Source organism: Passer domesticus, chromosome 4 (genome assembly GCF_036417665.1).
Source record: "Passer domesticus isolate bPasDom1 chromosome 4, bPasDom1.hap1, whole genome shotgun sequence".
NCBI classification, from domain to species: Eukaryota; Metazoa; Chordata; class Aves; order Passeriformes; family Passeridae; genus Passer; species Passer domesticus.
Genome location: NC_087477.1, coordinates 74,580,223 through 74,598,963, shown reverse-complemented (window position 1 = coordinate 74,598,963; position 18,741 = coordinate 74,580,223). Strand labels below are relative to the sequence as shown.

Sequence of the window (18,741 nt, the reverse complement as noted above, 5' to 3'; positions counted from 1 at the left end):
ACCTAAACACTGATGTAGGTGTCCAGTGGGATTTTCAAAAGTGAGGGGTACCTAATTCCTGCAAAACAAAAAGGAATTAGTTACTCCACTGCAGTTGAACATCCCATTTGATACTCTGTAAGCTGTGTAGAAGCTTGGCTTTCTGTTCACCTCTATATAAGTGTTTGACAGGCACTGCACAGTAGTGTAGACCCAAATGTACTCAGGTAAGAATTTTTGTAAGTTTTCTGCTGAACTCTGTAACAGCCAGGGCAGGGCAGTCTGACTGTGGAGGAGGACGTGATGGGCAACAGAAAAACTTGCATGCAGCAAAAGATGTTGAGAAGTAGAAGTAAGCAAAGAGGTTATTGGTAAGCTTGCATTTTCTGAGTCCAATTTTTACCTTTGTTACATCTTAATAGTTCTGGTGATATTATCAGAAAAAATCTCATGAGAGAATTTGCTTTCTTATAGCAAGATGTCCATGGGCAAAAGAGAAATGAAAATGATGTAGCACTAGAAATTTTGGCATTGTACCCTGTGCCCTAGGACATGAACTGTCTGTCAGCCCTACACGCTCCTCCCTATTTTCCCATGTAGAAAAAAAACCTCAAAGGACATATTTGACCCACAGATTAAAATTTACTGCTGAAGTTACCCCGTATGCATATCCAAAACCTGGTTATGCACATTTGTATAGCAAATGAATGTTTACCTTTGAATGCTCATCTGTGAATAAATTCCACTGACTAGAACTGAAAAAAAATGCTATGGCTAAAACTTCTACTGCAAAATATATGTTTTTTCATATAAGTGTTATTACAAAATATGAGGGCATTTTAAATTATTTTCTGTTGCTTACTCTTTTGTTGACTTATTTTCCACATTTTAATACTTTCATTTTTTTTCCTAGGACTGAGTAAAACATTAACATAATTTGAAAACTTCAGAATTCGAGGCTTTCACATTTTATTTTGAGTTTTGTGATATTTGTCAAAGTTTGGAAAATGCATACCAAATGTTGTAGACTGTTTTTTAATGCAAAAACAAACAACTGTTCTATGAACTTTGAAATTTCAGAAACATTTTTTGTATGACACATCTTAGAAATGTTGCATGTTTTAATATGCCTACTGCCATTTTGCAAAACTTTGGCAATAAGAAGCATTTTGAAGCTTCCATCTTGGCTACATTCAGATTTTACAGCATTTGAAAAAGCATGTTAAAAATTAATTTTTATGAATACATTGCAAAGCCTGCCAAGTATGAGTAGAGGATTTAGGAATAAGGTCATACAAGTGCAAGTGTATGACTTCATATTATGCTAAGTTAAATCTGATACTAATGTTCTGTTGCTTTATTCCTTAATGGCTTTTGCTTCAAACAGTATTTATAAGCTGGGTTGGAATTGTTGATTTTATTTAATCTGTTGGAGATGGCCTTTTTAAGCATCTTTTAATATTCTGTAGTTAAAGTGCTTTTTTCTTGAAAAAATAGGACATGCAGAGACCCTATATTAAGAATTACATATTTTTATATGTCTATGTTTTGTACCAAAGAGTTTGTTTATTGTTGCAATGCTTCTTTTTTGAGGAGTGGCATAATTCTTGGCTTACAATTGATAAGTTTCTTGTTGCCAAGTTTTGAAACTTTTTAGAACAGTGTTGATCTTCTATGAGTATTATTTATAGAAACATATTAAACCATTGGATATCATTAGGGACATGATCAGAAAGTCACTTCTAATTGTGTTAAAGCCTCTTAAAAAAGCTGCCCTATCGCTTTTGGTAATGGCTCCTTGGATGGTTACTGACTATCTGTAAGCTACTGATTCATTGCAGCTCCAAGTAAAATGGGCTTACTTAAATCATCATCTGATCATACCCTGTGATGATAACATCCTGGTTTAAAACTACACCATGAATTGAATTGAAACTGTGATAAAATATAATTACTCTGAGAGAAAGTCAATATAACAAGGAAGTTTGCAACATTCTGAATCTTTGAATGTTCAAATGGCATGCTATTTTTGAGTTAAGATGGGTAAAACCCATCCAGACTATAAAAACGTGCACCCATTGTCTGTAAGACTAGAGCCTTGTTTTGTATAAAGAATTAAAAATTCCTGCATGTGTGTACAGATTTATTAACTGCGTAAAATAGAAGACGTGTTCAAGGCTCAGTGAATTGCAGCTGTTCTAAACTGCAAAACTCTTACAATAGCAATGCTGATGGTCTTAATTATAGTGATGCTAGTGAACATTGCTGCAATTGAAAAAGTTCCTAATTAACATGGGATCTTATTTCAAGGCAGCATTGAAAGAATTGAAGATCTTCATGGAAAATAAATGTGCTGAAAATGTACGTTTTAATAGCATTGCACTTTCTGACAAAAACTTGTCAATTTTGGGTTTTTCCCCAATAGAATTTTTTGAACTCATATCCAAAGCACAAAGTAACAGAGCAGATGACCAACGTGGACTGCTAAGGAAAGAAGACCTTATTCTTCCTGACTTTCTTCGTTTACCACCCACTGGACCAGAACCATCCTCATCTACACCCGCAGGTCCTAAAGGCCTCAGCAAGCGAGTTTCAAAAAGTGACAGCAGTGATGGATGTACATCACCCAGTGGAAAACAGGAGCCCATGCAAAACTTTAATGAAAATTCAGTAAAGAAAGTGGGTTACTCAGAAAACAAACATAAGTCTGCTTTGGCAGCACTGCACAGCCAGAAGACTTTCAGTATTCCTTTTAGTCCTCCGTTGTCTCCAATTCCGCACGCACAGGAGAACAACGCCGCGGTGTGGAAAAGGCAGTCGAGAGAGCTGCAGGCTGAAGGCATTCAGATGGTAGATGATGAGAATGTGGCAGACTTGACTCTCGTGGCTGAAGGAGATATTAGTAGCCCTAACAGCACTTTGCTACCACCGCCACCACCAACGCCACTGTCAGACATCAGTAAACTCACGGAAGCCAACTATCCACCCCCAACTCCTTTTGCAGGTAATCAGGAAAAATCTGGATTTCAAAGATCCAATTCAGGTATTTCTAGATTTTAATAGTCTTTCCTTTTGGGTAAAACTACTTTTCCTTGGCACTGTTAATCAGTATTTGGCACCCATTAAAACAGCAAAGAAAATTCTCTCTGCACCTTAATTTATTTTTTTTTAACCAAAAAAAGAAGGAAAAAAGATTTTAATTGCCTTAGTCTGTTCTAACTGTAATACTTCTGGTTGCCTTTAACAATGTACTTTTGTTTGGATTTGGCATGTAACCATAAATGGCCACATGCAGACAAACCTTTCAAATACATCCACATGCTATAATTATCTCATTCACCCTCAGAGTACAAAACAGGGTATCAGCATTTTGAGCTCCATAGCACTGTTGTGTTCCAGATTTTCTGATCCATTTCTCATAATGAGATACATGATTAGGGTTTGGAAGTTTAAGTACTTTAACAAAACCCCTAATTATGTGTTGAAAATTGCAGTATTGTTTATGATTAAAATTTTAAATGGATAAGCCTCAACTTAGGATATATTTCACTAATAAATTTGATATTTGTGACAAAAATAAAAATGTTATTTTTTTTAACCCATACTTTGCTACACAGAGAAATAGATTGCATCTATATCACACTTTCTCCCAGAATATTCACATATCAAATAGCTTTCTAATAGATAATTTTAAAGAAAATATGTAACTTTTTTAGGATGGAAGTTTCATGGTCTAGCAATATCACAGAGCAATATTAGCCCAAGGCTGAAGTATGGAATTTCTTTATAAACATGGACTCTAATAATAATTGCTACTACCAGAAACAGGAATTTGAAGACAATGGGTGTCGTGACATTGACATTTACAGTCATTGTACTGTGCATTTTAATGTAAAATATAAGAAGAGGTATCTATGTGCTACATTTATTTTTGATGTTTCACAAACATATGGTGCCATATTTGTATGATCACATTTCTTTGTGATGTGGGAATATACATTTTAATTATTTATCTTTTTACACAGAGTATTTGATACTGTTCTTTATCTGTATGGTTGATGATTTGTAAATACTTCTTTGGTTGTTGGATGCTTATAAATGGCAATGCAAATTACTTCATCCTCATGGCATTTTAAAAGCCAATTCCTTTATTAGTAGTATCTGAGAAATGTTCTATTAGCGCTACCACTTAATTTCTGAAACTGAGTATTAGACGGACTTGTAACCAGTGCCTATGAATAACAGAACCACAAAATGTACTTCAGACATATTGATGTATATATGCATAGATTTGTGTTGGTGTCTTTCTGATAATGTGTCAAGTGTACAACATAGGTATCAATTTGCATATTTTTCAGTGAGAACTGTTAAAAAAACCATTTGCACTTAAAAAAAACTTCATGAATTTACAATATTTTAATGCATGCCATAAGTTTCTGTGTAACCACTGAGCTGTAGCTTTCCCTTTTCCCACTTTCTACTTTTTACTTTGTAGAAATCTTTGTGTAGTTTTCACATGTATTTTGTATCCTTGTTCTCTCAGGAGTAATAAATTCTAGCTCTAGTTACGCAAACTGGTTTTAAGCTTTCATTTTATTCATTATTTTAAAAATTCTTTCAGTCCTGGATTAAGAATTCTGATTGAAATTACCTTCTTATGACAAACAGATAAATAGATATGATCTAGCAATTACCATGAGACAAAGCTGACAAACATTAGATTTATTAATAATTTAGACACCAAAGGGCAAATGCTGTCTTGAGATTGCTGATGGGTCACATGTGAAATTCATAGCATTGGCATGTGCTCCAGAAAGCAGATAAGACAGGAGATATCTTTGGAATTCGTCATAACAGGAACTCCTGAAAGGAGAATTTCTTCTGTCTTTGGGTTCTTGGGCTAAACTTTATATTCATTACTTTCCTTCTTATTTTAAACTAAAGCAACTCTTCCTGGTCTTTAAGAAGCGAGCTGGAGATCTCAGCTCATTTGATGTGGAGTAACCAATGTAACCACCTCTTTATTTGGTAGACTTGAGTAAGAAATGAGGGGTTGGTTGGGTGATGGAGACCACACTACTCTTTTCACTCTTTGAGATGGGTCCTACATAACAGCACTGTGAAGCCTAATTAAAAAAGAATAATTCTGCAGAGAGGCGTGTCGTGCTGTTAACTAGGTCTCATTGTGTTCTGGGGAATGAAAATCCAGTTTTTCCAAAAGTCACTGTGTTCTCACATATTTGTGGGCTTCCATGAAAGAAAATAAAGCAGTTGAAAGTCCTGTAGCAGTTCCCCTTCTAAAATTATTCAGACTTCTTCACAACAAATAGCTAATACTCTCCATATTGAATTTAATTTTTAAAAAATGGATTTTAATTAGCATGTATTCCAACTAGTGTTCTCTACTTTCAGTGGTGATTATGTCTTATTATTCTGTCATAGTCACCCATGAGAGTAAGTAATCAAACTAATTTTGCAAAACTAAAAATCAAAATTTCTTTCAGTTTTCTGACAAACCAGAATTTTTTTTTTTAGGACTAACAAAAATTAAAAAAAAAAAAAAAAAACAAAACAAAAACCTTCCTTTTTTTGCTACAATCTTACTGCATATATTAGCTGTATTCTACGCTCCTCTCACAACACACTACTATTTAATGGGAACTGTATTCTATAAAAAACCGGTGATTTTATGGAAAAAATGTGGGCTGAATCAAAACTTTTCTATTTTCATGATTGGAGTTTGCATGGAAAGGCTGTTTGATGATGTACATAATTATAATAAAGATTTCTGGAAACTCTCTCCAGTCAAGAATTGAAATCTCGAAGGACTAAATCATTAATAATGGTTGCTTTTTTAAGTGCTTTAATGGTTCTTCATTCATAACCCCCATCAATGGAAATTGCATTTCTGATTGGTTTATTCAATTAAAATGTTGGGATATAAAGACAAATAATGACTACATAATTTGAAGAGGTCTCTAGTCTTGGTTCCAAATTGGCCTAAAGACAAACGACGTGTGTGCTTACCCTGCACATTTTGGGCTTATAAATTCTGGGAAAAGGACTGGGAGGAGTGAAGGGGTCCCTCATGTTCTGCAGGGGGCAATTTGCTGATGTAGCAAAGCCAGGCCAATGTCCATCCCTCTAATGGGTAACGCTTGAGGTTTTTTTCACCAGATGATCTAGAAAGCAAAATATGAACAATGGAAGGCGGAAAAATAAGGTTTGCCTCACTCTGAGCTATTGAGAACACATTTTCAAAGTCAGTTCTTAATTTTCTGAAATAAGTGAAATGTTTTTATACTGTATTAATACTTAGCTATGAAGTAAATAGCAAATCAGTTAGCAACACAAGAATCATTACTGATTCTAGTTGCGTTACTCATCAAGAGAAAATGTCTTTATTTTGAATAAGCCTGCTAGTTCTGGCACATTTCCCACTTTAAAAATCAGAGGTTTCTGGAATCTGAAGACATTCTTTCATGTCTCTGCATATAATGGTGGTCCCATCTGTGGAAGAAGTAATTATTGTGTGGTGTGATTGGCTTGAAGCGATGCATTCACTTTTGAAAGTGTTAAAATGCTGATTTAATCTCCTTGGCTCTTTTTGGTTTTGTTTTGTTTTATTTTTCTTTTTTTAATTGCCTGGTATGCTGGTTACTTTGAATGTTGTCCAGTTTTTCCCAAGAGGCTGGGCACATATGTTACCCATGGGGAAGGGCAGCCTCCCAAACCTTTAGTCTCCTCAAGAGCTGTGAGTATTAAGCCACAGGCCTTGCACTGGATTGTTTATTCAGCAATATTTCACTGGCCTGAGTTGTTCATGATGGTTTTTGCCTCTACTACAAAGTAGGGTGGGCATTTTGTCATGATAGCAGTTGGGCTGTTTCAAGGAATACCATTTCAGCCTGAGATAGCACAATTTGCAGCAATCCAGATTGAAGTGCACTGACTGTAGGTTGGAGTCCATCAAATTGTTCTTCTTTCTCTTAAAAAAAATCTGTTGGTTTTGGGGCTTTGTTTTTCAGCTGGGATGAGAATTATTCTCAAAATGACACTAGAGTTATAGCCAATGGAATTGTCTACCAAGTACGAAGGTCTTTTTTTTTAAGGAGATGTGTAGACTGGATCCAGCAATGCAATTGAAAGGTTTATTCAAAACTACCATTTAGGAAGTATTTGATGTCATTGGTTAAGATAGAGAGCCAGCTAGAGGGAAATAATAGCATGGTGAACTCTCTATAATTATGCATAGTAGAATGTCTATGGAAGTTAAAGAATTAATTTAGACAGTCTAAAGTTATATAGCTTTTTAAAAAGAAACCGCTTTTTTTTCTAAAATAGATTTGTACCCTCAAAATAAACTTGTTTACTTATTGGAAAGAAATCTTTCAGAAATGGAATAGTAGGATGTTTTTGTTGTGCAAGATAAAATATGCAGAAATAAAATGCAGGGTGGTCTCTCAGAGTCTGGTATAGGCTATTGTTCCCAAAGCCCCCCCAGAAAATAAAATCCCCAACTGATCTTTTTTTATTATTCACAGAAAGGATGCAGTACCCCACAGCTGAAGAATGAAGAATAGAGATCAGATAATTAGAACAGAGATCAGTGGTATTTCTGTACTCTTTTTTGGCTACTAAATTTTCCAATTCTAATGGTAATGCATTCCAAGTGGAAAAAAGTTTGTGGTAGTTAAGGAGATTAACAGGAGATTAAGAGCAATCACATGTTTATCTTCAAAATTTGAAAATAAACCTTTTTTTTGGTAATAAATGATACAATATTTTATGTAACTAATATCTTATATAATCTCTTAATTCATGTGGCATATTTTAGAGACTGTCCAGTGGTGTTCCCTGTGTAAATCAAGATAACCACATGAATGAAAACATAAAAATTCAAGAAAAGTAGGTAATTATGACATAAAAGATATAACAATAATGTAAATAATTATTCTAAAAAAAGGCTGTTTTCATGTGGTAACTTATATCCTTTACTGGTTGTGTGTAAATTTATAGAAGATAATTGGATTGTGGATCAATACAAAGAAGCACCCATGAGAATCCAGAAATACTAAGGCTGGGATGTGTTAATCCTCTTTTAATCAGAGCACAATTAAATGGGAGAATTACATGTAGTACATGACTGTGATCCACAACAAACAGAGGAGAAGGAGAGTTTAGAGAAGACAGATGGGAAGCAAGGAAGACCTTGGGGGATGATTATTTGAAATGTAAACTTCTTTTGATCAAGCAACAAGATAAACATTTTAGAAAGAATTGCAAATTTTATCAGTGACTGGATGAAATGTTAGAAAAATGACAGCTGCCTTTTGAACCAAATGCACTTGGGCTAAACCCAGATCTATGCAAACCCGTGGCAGCATTTGGATGATGAAATGAACTTTGCTGAATTATTGGTGAAATGTAACCGGTAGCCCAGCAAAACCACATTTTAGACTTTCATAATTAAAAAATAACCCAATGAATGGCAGATTAAATTAAAATTGATTCAAGTAATTCAATCCACTATCTCCCAACATAGGACTCTGCAATAATTATACCTGCTGTTACCAACCACTGATGGAAACCAAAATGAAGGGCAATGCTGGAAGATCACACTGAGGGCTGAGTATGTGTAGGCTGCTGCAGAGTTGTTTTATCATGTGTACTGCTTGGAAAGGAGTCAAAAATTGTTTCAGTTTTAGCAGTGGAGAAACAGAAAGTTCAAGCAAATTGGACAGTGTTATTGAGGGCACACATGTCTGCCTGGATCAAAATTCAGAACTTCTCATTTGATTTATTCGTGGAGTGTTCCTGGCTTTTAAATGACGTTGTGTGCAGGTCCCTTCAGCTGCTGTTGTAGCCGTGTTCATGAAGGGTCCCTGCCCTCAGCACACACAGGTTGCAGGGCTCCCTCTTTTGTGTCTGTATGCCACTGGTGAGCTCCCTCTTCCATGTGATATTCCAAATTTGTCTTTCTGAATAATGTTTGGTGCTTTGTTCTTCTTGTGGATGCTTTGGAGATGAGTGCAATGAAAGGATTTCCATCTGCCCGTTTCTAAACTTAATGCTGCAAATGTATTTCCAAAATTTCCAGGAAAAAAGTAAATAAACTGGTAATGTGAAATATTGCTGCTTTGTAGCATCACCCATTTCCTGGCTCGATGCCTTCATTTTACTGAGTCAGATTTCAAGGCACTGAGCATATGCTGCTATTGCTGTTTCATCATGCAAGTGAAATTCAGCATATAAAGTCAAATTTCCTTTGAAAAGATTTAGCATAAACTGTAGGTAGGAATCTTTTATTAAGTCTGCTTTCTCCTTGGTGCTGTATCAATTAAGAGATAAAAAGAAGGAAACTGCCAAAGAAAATTTAACCTCTGGTATTCTAAAACTTTGATGTGAAGTATCCTTTTCCCTTCAGAAGCATAAATCACTGTACAAACTTAAAAAAAAATTCTTGTAGTAGTAACAGTATGTCAGCCAGTGTGGAAGTCACTCATCCACCACTTTAAAAAAATCCATGTGTGGGAGGGCTAATATGTAGAAGTAGCATTTCCTAACAGTTTAGGACAGAAAGGGATAAGTGTCTTTCTGAGAGTGAAACTGCCAGATTACGTCCATGTTAAGGAGAAGTTATTTATATTTATTTTTTTCCAGAACCCTGAAATAGAAGTGACCATCACAGGGCTCCTTTTTTTAGTCTCATGTAAGGAAATGCTCTCTCAGGCAGTGTGGTACCACCTTGGGACAGGCTCCATGGAGTCAGAGACTGGAGCAGTGCCTGCCCAGACTCCCGTGTTACAGCACAGCCCAGAGCCTTGCTGCTTGGGAGACTGGTTGCCTTTGGGGATGGTGTATGTCTGTAAATCACTAATTCCAGGAACTGCCCCTGAAAACTTCAGGCTTCTTTTCACAAGAATTATATTCTATGTTTTATGAAATACGTCAAACAGATTTTTATCAGCTGTGAGTACAAAATCATTAATCTGGAGCTCATTCCCTTTAACTGAGATCAGATCCTCTCTCACATTAGAAGTCAAACGCCTGGGATCAAGGTAGGAAAATCAGTAGGATATTCTTGTTATCTTTCAGTAGAACTTAGAGCCATCTAAATAGTTAATGACTTTGACAAGAACAGTAGGATTTTAGCAAAGGTGGAATGATGAGTGAAACTCCATTTACATGAAAGAAATTTTATTAAAAATCATAACTAAAATTTAGCACATTGAAGATAAATGCATTTATTCATTATGGTATAGAAACCATATAATTGCAAGGTATTGCGAGCAGGTCTTTAAATCCCCAAGGATCTGCATTAGACTTAGGGTTATATGATCCTATTGTCTACATTTGGCAATTAATGCTGCTCCTGAAATTTCCAGGTTTTTTGTGTCCTTGTCTCTGTGTGGAATTTGGTCAAATACTCCCTTATTCCTAAACTACCTGTAAGACAATGTCTTGTGATCTTTTGCTTAGATCTTAAAGTTTGAGGATTATTTATTACAGAAGGAGATGATTTCCCTTTGTCTTTACAAAGATAGTTCTCCACAATGATAATATTAGAGTGCTTGAGAGTAATACACAAAATCCAAATATCACAAAAAGAGAAACATTGGTAACAGAAATCAGGAGATCAGCCAAAACAGTGCTTGATTGTGGTCACCTTTGGAAAAATGATGGGTGCAGTTAAGCCTTCTAAGCAGTCATTTGGCTGTGAGTCTGTAACACAGCAGATTTCTGGTTTAAGGACAAAAGATGGCCTGCATCTTCCCATCTTTAAACCAGGTGAAACATATTAACAGGATCAGATGCACAAGAAAATTCTCCAAGAACTGTGTGGAATGCTTAGCAAGGGGGAGATTAGCAATAGGTGTGAATGTGGAATTCCAGGCTGGAAATTCACCTGTGTGACTGCTGCCATAAGCAGTGTCTCCCTTTCTCTACTGAAGTTAGGTAGGACATCTGGGAGATTAGGTTTGGGAAAATGTAATAACATTCCTGACATGCTTCACACATGGCAAAGCATCTGCAGAGCTCTCCATGGAGGTATTCATCACTTCAGTCAAGAACATATGAAGAGAAATTTTATCTGTGAAGGCCCTCTGCACCTTAGATGGTGCCCTGCACAGCTAAGTGTCTTCAGGTATTTGTTTCTCAAAAAGAAAACATGAGAAGGAGACCAGTGTAAGAGTGCTACAAACTTCTTTGAAACCTCATTATAAAGCTCCACTAAGAACATGCAAATCTTGAATCTACTTAAAAACTTGTGTGATACATTTATACACAAGCTGGTTTGGCAAATCTCACCTACTGTTTGTGTTAAATAGCCTTGCTCCATAAAAGCTTTTTCTTAAAAAAATGAGGAAAAGTTTACATTGAAATATTTTTTCTGTGTAGTGCTACTCTTGAAATCATCTTCATATTTGGTGAAGATGAGCTAAGATATTTTCTACCCTGACAGGAAAAGTGAAATCATCTTCACAGTATCATCCCTTAGTTAATTCCATTTTCTTTTGAACTGGTATTTTAGACAAGATGTTCTCTATTAATGCCCTGCCTCTAGTAGTAATTTATTTGATGCAGCAGAGAGATTGCTCCTAAAAAGGACATTAGTAGAAAAAAATGTCTATAATGCGGATATGTTCTTGTTCAGATGAGCTTTTGTCTTGTGAAGCCTGAGAGCAAACATTGACCTTATTTTTGCTCTGTTCATATTGGGCAACTTGCACACCCAGTTGCTTTGTGTGGTGACTCAGTGGCACCATAATTCCAAGACCTAATGGCATTTCTTATATTTAACTGTAGAAGGGCTTAGCACCCAAATAAATACAGAAATACTTGCACCTTCCATAGTGTTCCTCAGCAGGAGTTTCCAGCTCTTTCATCTCTTGTACCCTGTTAATGCAGGCTGTGTCTTTTGGCTGTGGAAAGTGTTTCAACCTAGTCCAAGTCAACAGATGTGAGACCTTCCATCCCAATCAAAGATGTTCCTTTACATGACATTTCACAGGAGGATGTATTCTCAGTGCTAGGACAGCTGGATGACTCATGCTCTGTCAATGCCGTGTATTTGTGGTAATTTGTCATTAGTAGGCATTTCAGCAATTTGTAGCTCTTTTAAAGCAACTTGAAAGGAGAGTCACAGGTCTTCCTCAAAGGGCATAGAATAGTAGATTAAAGAGATAAGAGAACAATTCAGTACACTCATGTTAAGATAAACGTTCCAGAACAGAAGAATAGCATTTTGCAGCACAGCCGTGCAGGCAGCAGTTAAAATTAAGGCAATGTTCAGTTTCAGTAGGGAGATTTAAACACAAAGTGTAATATAGTCCCATTAAATGTTAGCTGCAATTTAGTAGGGTGAAGTCCTGCTGGGCTAGCAGGGCTGGGAGCTTTCTGCCTCTCTCTGCTCAGCTGATTTGTTTGGAGTTTGATCTAATTCCTCTGAAAACACAGCAAGCATTACTGATGCAAAGTACCCACATTATTCATGTGGGGCTTCACTGCAGCTAAAACTAAGCATTGCACTACTGAGGATTTTAACTTATTTTCCTTAAATAGAAAGCTTTAAGCCTCAAGAAGACCCTGGAGTGATTTGATTGAATGTGTGAAAGTGATTTTTTTGTCTTTTTCATTTGCATTTCCTCCATTCTCCATACAAAAAAGTCTTGATTACGGTGATTATACATGGAAATTTCTTTTTCTTGTATAAAACTGTACCAATCACTTAATGGAAGAGACACACATAAAATATTTGAAAGACAGCTATGGGATTTAACCACACCAGTCTCATGGGATTTGTGTGGCTTAACATGCTGGTCAGGCACTTGTATCTATTGTGGCACAAAATTTTAGAATGCTTTGGGTAAAGAATGTCAGATAAGATAGTATCTTTTAAAAGATGGATAAGAAGATATATGGAAAAAGGGAATGAAATATGAAATGCAAGTCTCTACTCAGGCCTGCTTTTGTGCCTTGAAAGTTCCTCTTTTTTTTCCTTGGCTCTCAGTTTGATCTAATGAAAGCAGTTCTCAGTCTCTGAAAATGTTGCCCTTTAGATCATTATGGGGGGAACCTCAGCTGCAGAAACCATGTTGCTAACTGTACTGTGAATCCTGAAATCAACTCCTTCATCCTTTCCTTCTTGCTGCTGTTGACACAGGCAAATCAGCTTCTGTACATTTATTTTGAGAAGCTCCTTGTACTTTGGAGGGTCACACCAAACACAAGGTGTTTTGGGAGCTCAAGGGTTTGAACTACAGCTGTCTTGGGATAGTGATGTGTGTGTAGTCTAGAGAATAGGCCTGAATCCTGGCAACTGTGACTTTAGGTGTAACTCAGGTGTTTCTTGAGTGTTTAAAGCCCTCAGAGGGTTGTGCAGCCCTTCAGAAGGACCTCAGTGGGCTGGAGAGATGGGCAGAGAGGAACCTTCTGAAATTCAGCAAGGCAAATGCAGGGTCCTGCACCTGGGGTGGAACAATCCCATGGAGCAGCCCAGGCTGGGGGCTGACCTGCTGGAAGGCAGCTCTGCAGAGAAGGGCCTGGGGTCCTGGTGGACACAGGCTGTCCATGGGCCAGCAGTGTGTCCTTGTGGCTAAGAAGGCCGATGGAGTCCTGGGGTGAGTTAGGAGGAGCAGTGCCAGCAGGTCAGGGGAGGAGACCCTGCCCCTCTGCCCAGCCCTGGAGAGACACGTCTGGAGTGCTGGGTCCAGTTCTGGGCTCCTCAGGACAAGGAACTGCTAGAGCAGGTCCAGCAAAGAACTACTACGTTGGTCAAGGGTCTGGAGAATCGCTCATGTGAGGAAAGAATCAGGGAGCTGAGCCTGTTCAGCCTCGAGAAGAAACAACTGGGAGGAGACCTCAGCAGTGTTTATAAATATCTGCAGAGAGGGTGACAGAGGATGGAGTCAGGCTCTGCTCAGTGGTGCTGAGCTACAGAACATGAGGAAATGGGCAGAAACTGATGCACAGGAAGTTCCACTCTGTGAATATGAGGAAGAACTTCTTTACTGTTCTGAGCACTGGAACAGACTGCACAGAGAGGGTGTGGGGTCTCCTTCACTGGAAATATTCCAGAACCATCAGGACACAATCCTGTGCCATGTGCTCTGGGATGACCCTGCTTCAGCAGGGAGGTGGGACCAGATGCCCCACTGGGTTCCTTCCAACCTGAACCATCCTGTGATTCTGCAAAGATGTTTCTTTTATTCTTGTCCTGTAAACTGTGGCCCATAATTGCTCTGTTGCAGTTCAGGATTGAACTGCATCCCTTACTAGTCTGCTAGAGAATTAAGCCCTAGCCAAGTAAAAATGCTATCTCAGCAGGGTCTTGAAGACCAGTTCAACTGAAGGAACATCTCCCATTCTGCCCCAGTGGAAAGTCTATATTCTCCTTCACCTTTGGGTTTGCTGCGGTGAGAATTTTTTTTTGTTCTAGAGGTGTACAAAATTACACTAATTAGTTATTTTTAATGGAGTCTTTTTAAAACTCTGAAAAATGCTACATTAAGGCAGATACATATTAGTATTTCACATTTATCTTTGAGATTTAGTGTGTAGTTACCTACACAGTAACTCTCTTTGGTGGATGAATATCCCAGTACCTTTGGGGCCTCAAAGAAGGTTGCAATGTTGAAAACTGCTAAAACCAGAAGATACATAATTCTCTTGTTTTGTGTTTTTTTGTTTTTAATTCTTCTGTTAGGTGCAAACAGAAAGAAAAATGATTCACAAGGGACTTCAGGAAACTCCTATGACCAGACCTCTCACAAAGCAAAGGCCAGCAGAAGCTTTAATCCTCCTGGTGTGAGAGGGAACCTGGGAATGGAGCTCCCTGTGAACAGGATAATTGATGTGGATGGGGTCAAGCTGGAGGACCCTGGGACACGCTCCTGTGACGATTCTGAGGGGAACCTCAGCTTTGAAGGTTACATCTCTGAGCTGAGGTCTTGCCAAGGCAGGATGAGGACTGGAGTTTACAGGACTTCAGACCTTCCATCGCTGATAGCTGTCAAGAGCGAGAAGAATAAGGCCACTGAGAATCAGTACAAAGCTACTTTTGTTTAAATCTCTGCTTTTAATTAAATTTTCTGGTATTTTGCTTGGCATCAGCAGCAATGGAGATATGTATTAGAGACATGTTTCTGCAAGATGTAAGTGGTTTTCAATATCCACTTGCCTTCAAAGAGCTGGCTAGAGACCATCACTTCTGATATGAGTTGGAAGTCCTAGAATGAAAAAAAATATTCCAATGAAAGTACTGAGCTATTTGGTTTTGCTTTTTTTCCCATTTCTGTATTATTTTCCCTGGGATCATTCCAATGAACAGTGCAATTAAAATAATGATTTTGACCCTTACTCTTCTTGTCTTTATTCAAGAAAAACTTACTTTAAATTTCCCTGTTTTATTTAGGATAATTTCAGTTTTATCTTCTAATGGTATTCCCTTCTCTTCAGGATTCCCTGTGTTTTAGCAGATTTTTGAAATGTAAGTAAAATCAGTTAATGGTGTAAAAAATATTAGGAATATTTTCTTAATGTCTTCCTGTCTGTCTCATAACATTTGGGAAGAGGTCCAAGTGGAATTCTTGTCTAATGCATTGCCTGGATATATGCAATAAGACCTTTGTTTTACAGGCAGCAAGAAGGAAACAACAAACCAACAAAAAATGAAAAAAAAAAAAAACCCAAACCATCCACTCAACAACAACCAAAAAAAAACCAAAATTGTGAATTTCCTGGGAATAGTAGCTGGTTTCATAGCCAACACTGGTGATGTTTCCATACCAGAGATATGTATCTAATTACACAGTGGTGTGACGGTCATTGGGTCCCTCCTCACCACTGCTCTCAGTGCCTTTTAACTTTGGGGAAAGGCAATTTGGTTATTGCTCTTTCAATAAGGGTTCAGTGCTTCTCATTCTTCTTGTTGTTCATTTTAATTTCAGTTAATTTTCTAGCCTTAGGTGGAGTTCTGAGAAGGAAAAGGTATTTAAGATGCTGAACATGTTGGTTTTGCCACCCTCTCCTTTTCCTCCATTACCATTTCTTCAGGAGAGGTTATAAACCTGGACATGCAGAAGGGTGCACGAAGAATTGAGTGCTGGAAATCTGCTCATCATATGGAGTGGATATAGAGAAACTTCTGGGGGTTCACTGGTTTGAAATTATTGTAAGAATTAAAAAGTAATGCTGCATATCTCATGGACTGCAGATCCATACAGGCAGTAGGTTTAAAGCATCAAGGTAAATACTGATTAATTCCTCTTTCTCTGCTTCTAAAGTATACCAAGAATAATGAATTTTTTGAACAGTTGAGAGTACTGGATGCTGTCGCTCAGTTTCTTAAACTCAAATGTCTAAGGTGAGAAAGAAGGTATGTATGATTTTGTAATAATAAATTAAGATTCCTAAAGCTTAATGTTTAATGTTAAGATTCCTAAAGCTTAATGTTTAATGTTAAATACTCCAGTGAGATTAAGGGATACAACACCCATTAGCTTTTATACTTTATTTTTTTCTACTGGTAAGTGATTTTGCTTTTGATATTGAGGAAAAATCCTTGTTGACATTAGACTCAACTCAGTGTGGGCCCGAATGAAAGGCTGTGAAAATAGCTGTACTTTTTAAAACTTTCAAGCTTTAAACTAATTTTAGAGACATGATAAAATCGTGGTGGTGTAACGATACTAGAGATTTGGGAAACACAGCAGGCAGAACATAGCCCAGTGATGTGAAAATACTTCAATATTTATGTATTTTTAAAGAGCTTATTTCTCCTTATTTTTTTAAATAGTATTTTGCTAATAGTTGCCCTTGAGCAGATATCTCTTTGCACAGATAAATGGATAAATGGCCATACTATTTTCCTGTTTTCTGGAAAATTAATAGCTTTGTTCTAATCAAAACTAAAATTACAGCTGTCAAACTCAAGAGAAGGTTTTTTCACATGGGATATTCTTTGCACTGGTTTTGTGTATTGTAAAATAAAATCCTAGCATCTGACAGATAAAAACTTGAAATTCAGATGCAGTCATTGCAGTCTTTATTAATCTCTGATCAATATATTAGATGAAACAAGGTTGCTTATCTTAAATTGTGCAAGGGCACTCAAGTGACTGGGAGTGAGCAATGCAGAATTCTTCATTTTGAAAAAGAGACAGCTGAGGGGAGATGCAAGAACAGCTGAAAAACTTTGAGTGCCATGGAGAGGGAGATTGACTTTCACACTCCTTTCTAATGCAAGGATTAGGAGCCATCAGATGAAACTAAGAGAATCCAGGTGTAAATCAAAAAGCTGTTTCTCCACCCTCTCCTGTTTTCTGTCCCCAAAACAAGCAAATGGAAGTGCTGTTCATAAATTCTGAGTGCAACAAAATGGATTTGACTGTATCAAGGATTCAAAGGGAATTTGGCAGCATGGGAGTCAAGCTGTGTGCAGGAAAATGAAGGATGTGGAAGAATGGAGTTTTCTTTAACATGGAGAAAAGCCTTGGCATAATGCCTGGAAATCCTGTAAACAAAGGGACATGGGAAAAGCTGTTTCTCCCCATGCTACACTGTCATGCCAGTCAATAGCAGATTGTTTAAAAGAATGACTTCTTAGCTAGAACTAATAGAAATTACTTCCTTAGACCTAGAAGTCATTAATAATATTAGCTTTCCTTTCAATATCTGGCAGAATATAAAAGCTAAACCAGTTGGAATCAGGAGTTAATAAAAAGGAATGTGGGCAGCCTGTCTCTGGCTGATGGTTTCCAATATTTTACTAGGGATGTGGTCTAGTTTTTATTACTGTGTGACTTCAGCATTATAATGTGATTTGAAGTTGCCTGCTCATACTGTGATTTACACTACTAATCAAATCTACTTACAGTTAAAAATCAGTCTAATTGAAAGCCCTGCTTGATAACTTGATCCTTTATCTTGCCAGCTTGTTCCTGAAGATAATTGAATTCTATCTGGCTTTATTTCTCTTCTAGTTTTCCCATTTTTTCTGTGTGGAAACTCCACTCATACAGAGTTACCCTTTTCTCATCCTAATCCCATGATGATAAATAAAAAGGGTCTTTCCATCCTTTTAGGTGGAAGAGGGAGGTCTGCTGACCTGTGTCAGGACTCAAACCCAAAACTGTAACAACCAACAATATAAAAAAACCTCCAATCCCTAAACTCAGAAAATCCTGCAGCATTCCAAATCTTGTTTAATGTAGCAGTTGTCTTATATTTCACTTGTTGTCATGGTATCTGATTTTCAATTGTAGTTGTTTCAGTCTCATTGGTTCCACAAGTCACAGTTTTGTTGTGGTTTGATTTTAAAGGCTTTGTGAAGAATAGAAAATACACATCTAGGCAAACTTGCAAAGAGACTTCCCCCACAGGATTACTGTAGTTTTGTGCCTTGTCAACAGGTTTGTGATATAACACACATGCAAAATATATCACTGCACAGTTTAGCTCTGGGGAGCTGTGTGACAAAGAACTGAGGGATTATGAAGACACACAAACAGGCTTTGCAAAGAGACTTTGCAAGAGCTTTACTGCTCCGTGGGAAGGAGCCAATACCTGCCTGTATTTTCCTTTCTCACGCCCCTAGAAATCTTCTGGGGGGTATTTAATGTCCTTCAAGATGCTGTGTCCTGGCACTACTTCTCTGCCTGCAAGTTTTGCTTTCTTTGTGCCTTTGCTGTAGCCTGAATTGCATTTTTCCTGCTTCTCTTCTGATGCTGGAATTTAATGTTCTTAACAGAAAACTTC

At 37.4% G+C, this 18,741-nt stretch overlaps 1 protein-coding gene across 7 annotated transcripts in view; it reads left to right on the top strand.

The window, feature by feature from the left end:
- RGS12 (regulator of G protein signaling 12) overlaps positions 1 to 15,342 on the top strand; it is an 84,865-nt gene extending 69,523 nt beyond the window's left edge. For 3 of the 7 annotated variants that reach the window (XM_064418799.1, XM_064418805.1, XM_064418804.1), the window contains one exon: positions 2,405 to 4,553. In XM_064418799.1, coding sequence (XP_064274869.1) covers positions 2,405 to 3,039 — 635 coding nt within the window. In that variant the 3' untranslated portion in view covers positions 3,040 to 4,553. Of the gene's footprint in view, positions 1 to 892; positions 1,423 to 2,404; positions 4,554 to 14,689 lie in introns of those variants that run through there. The other 4 variants (XM_064418803.1, XM_064418800.1, XM_064418806.1 and 1 more) reach the window with 3 other exon arrangements.
- Positions 15,343 to 18,741: the final 3,399 nt, after the last annotated feature.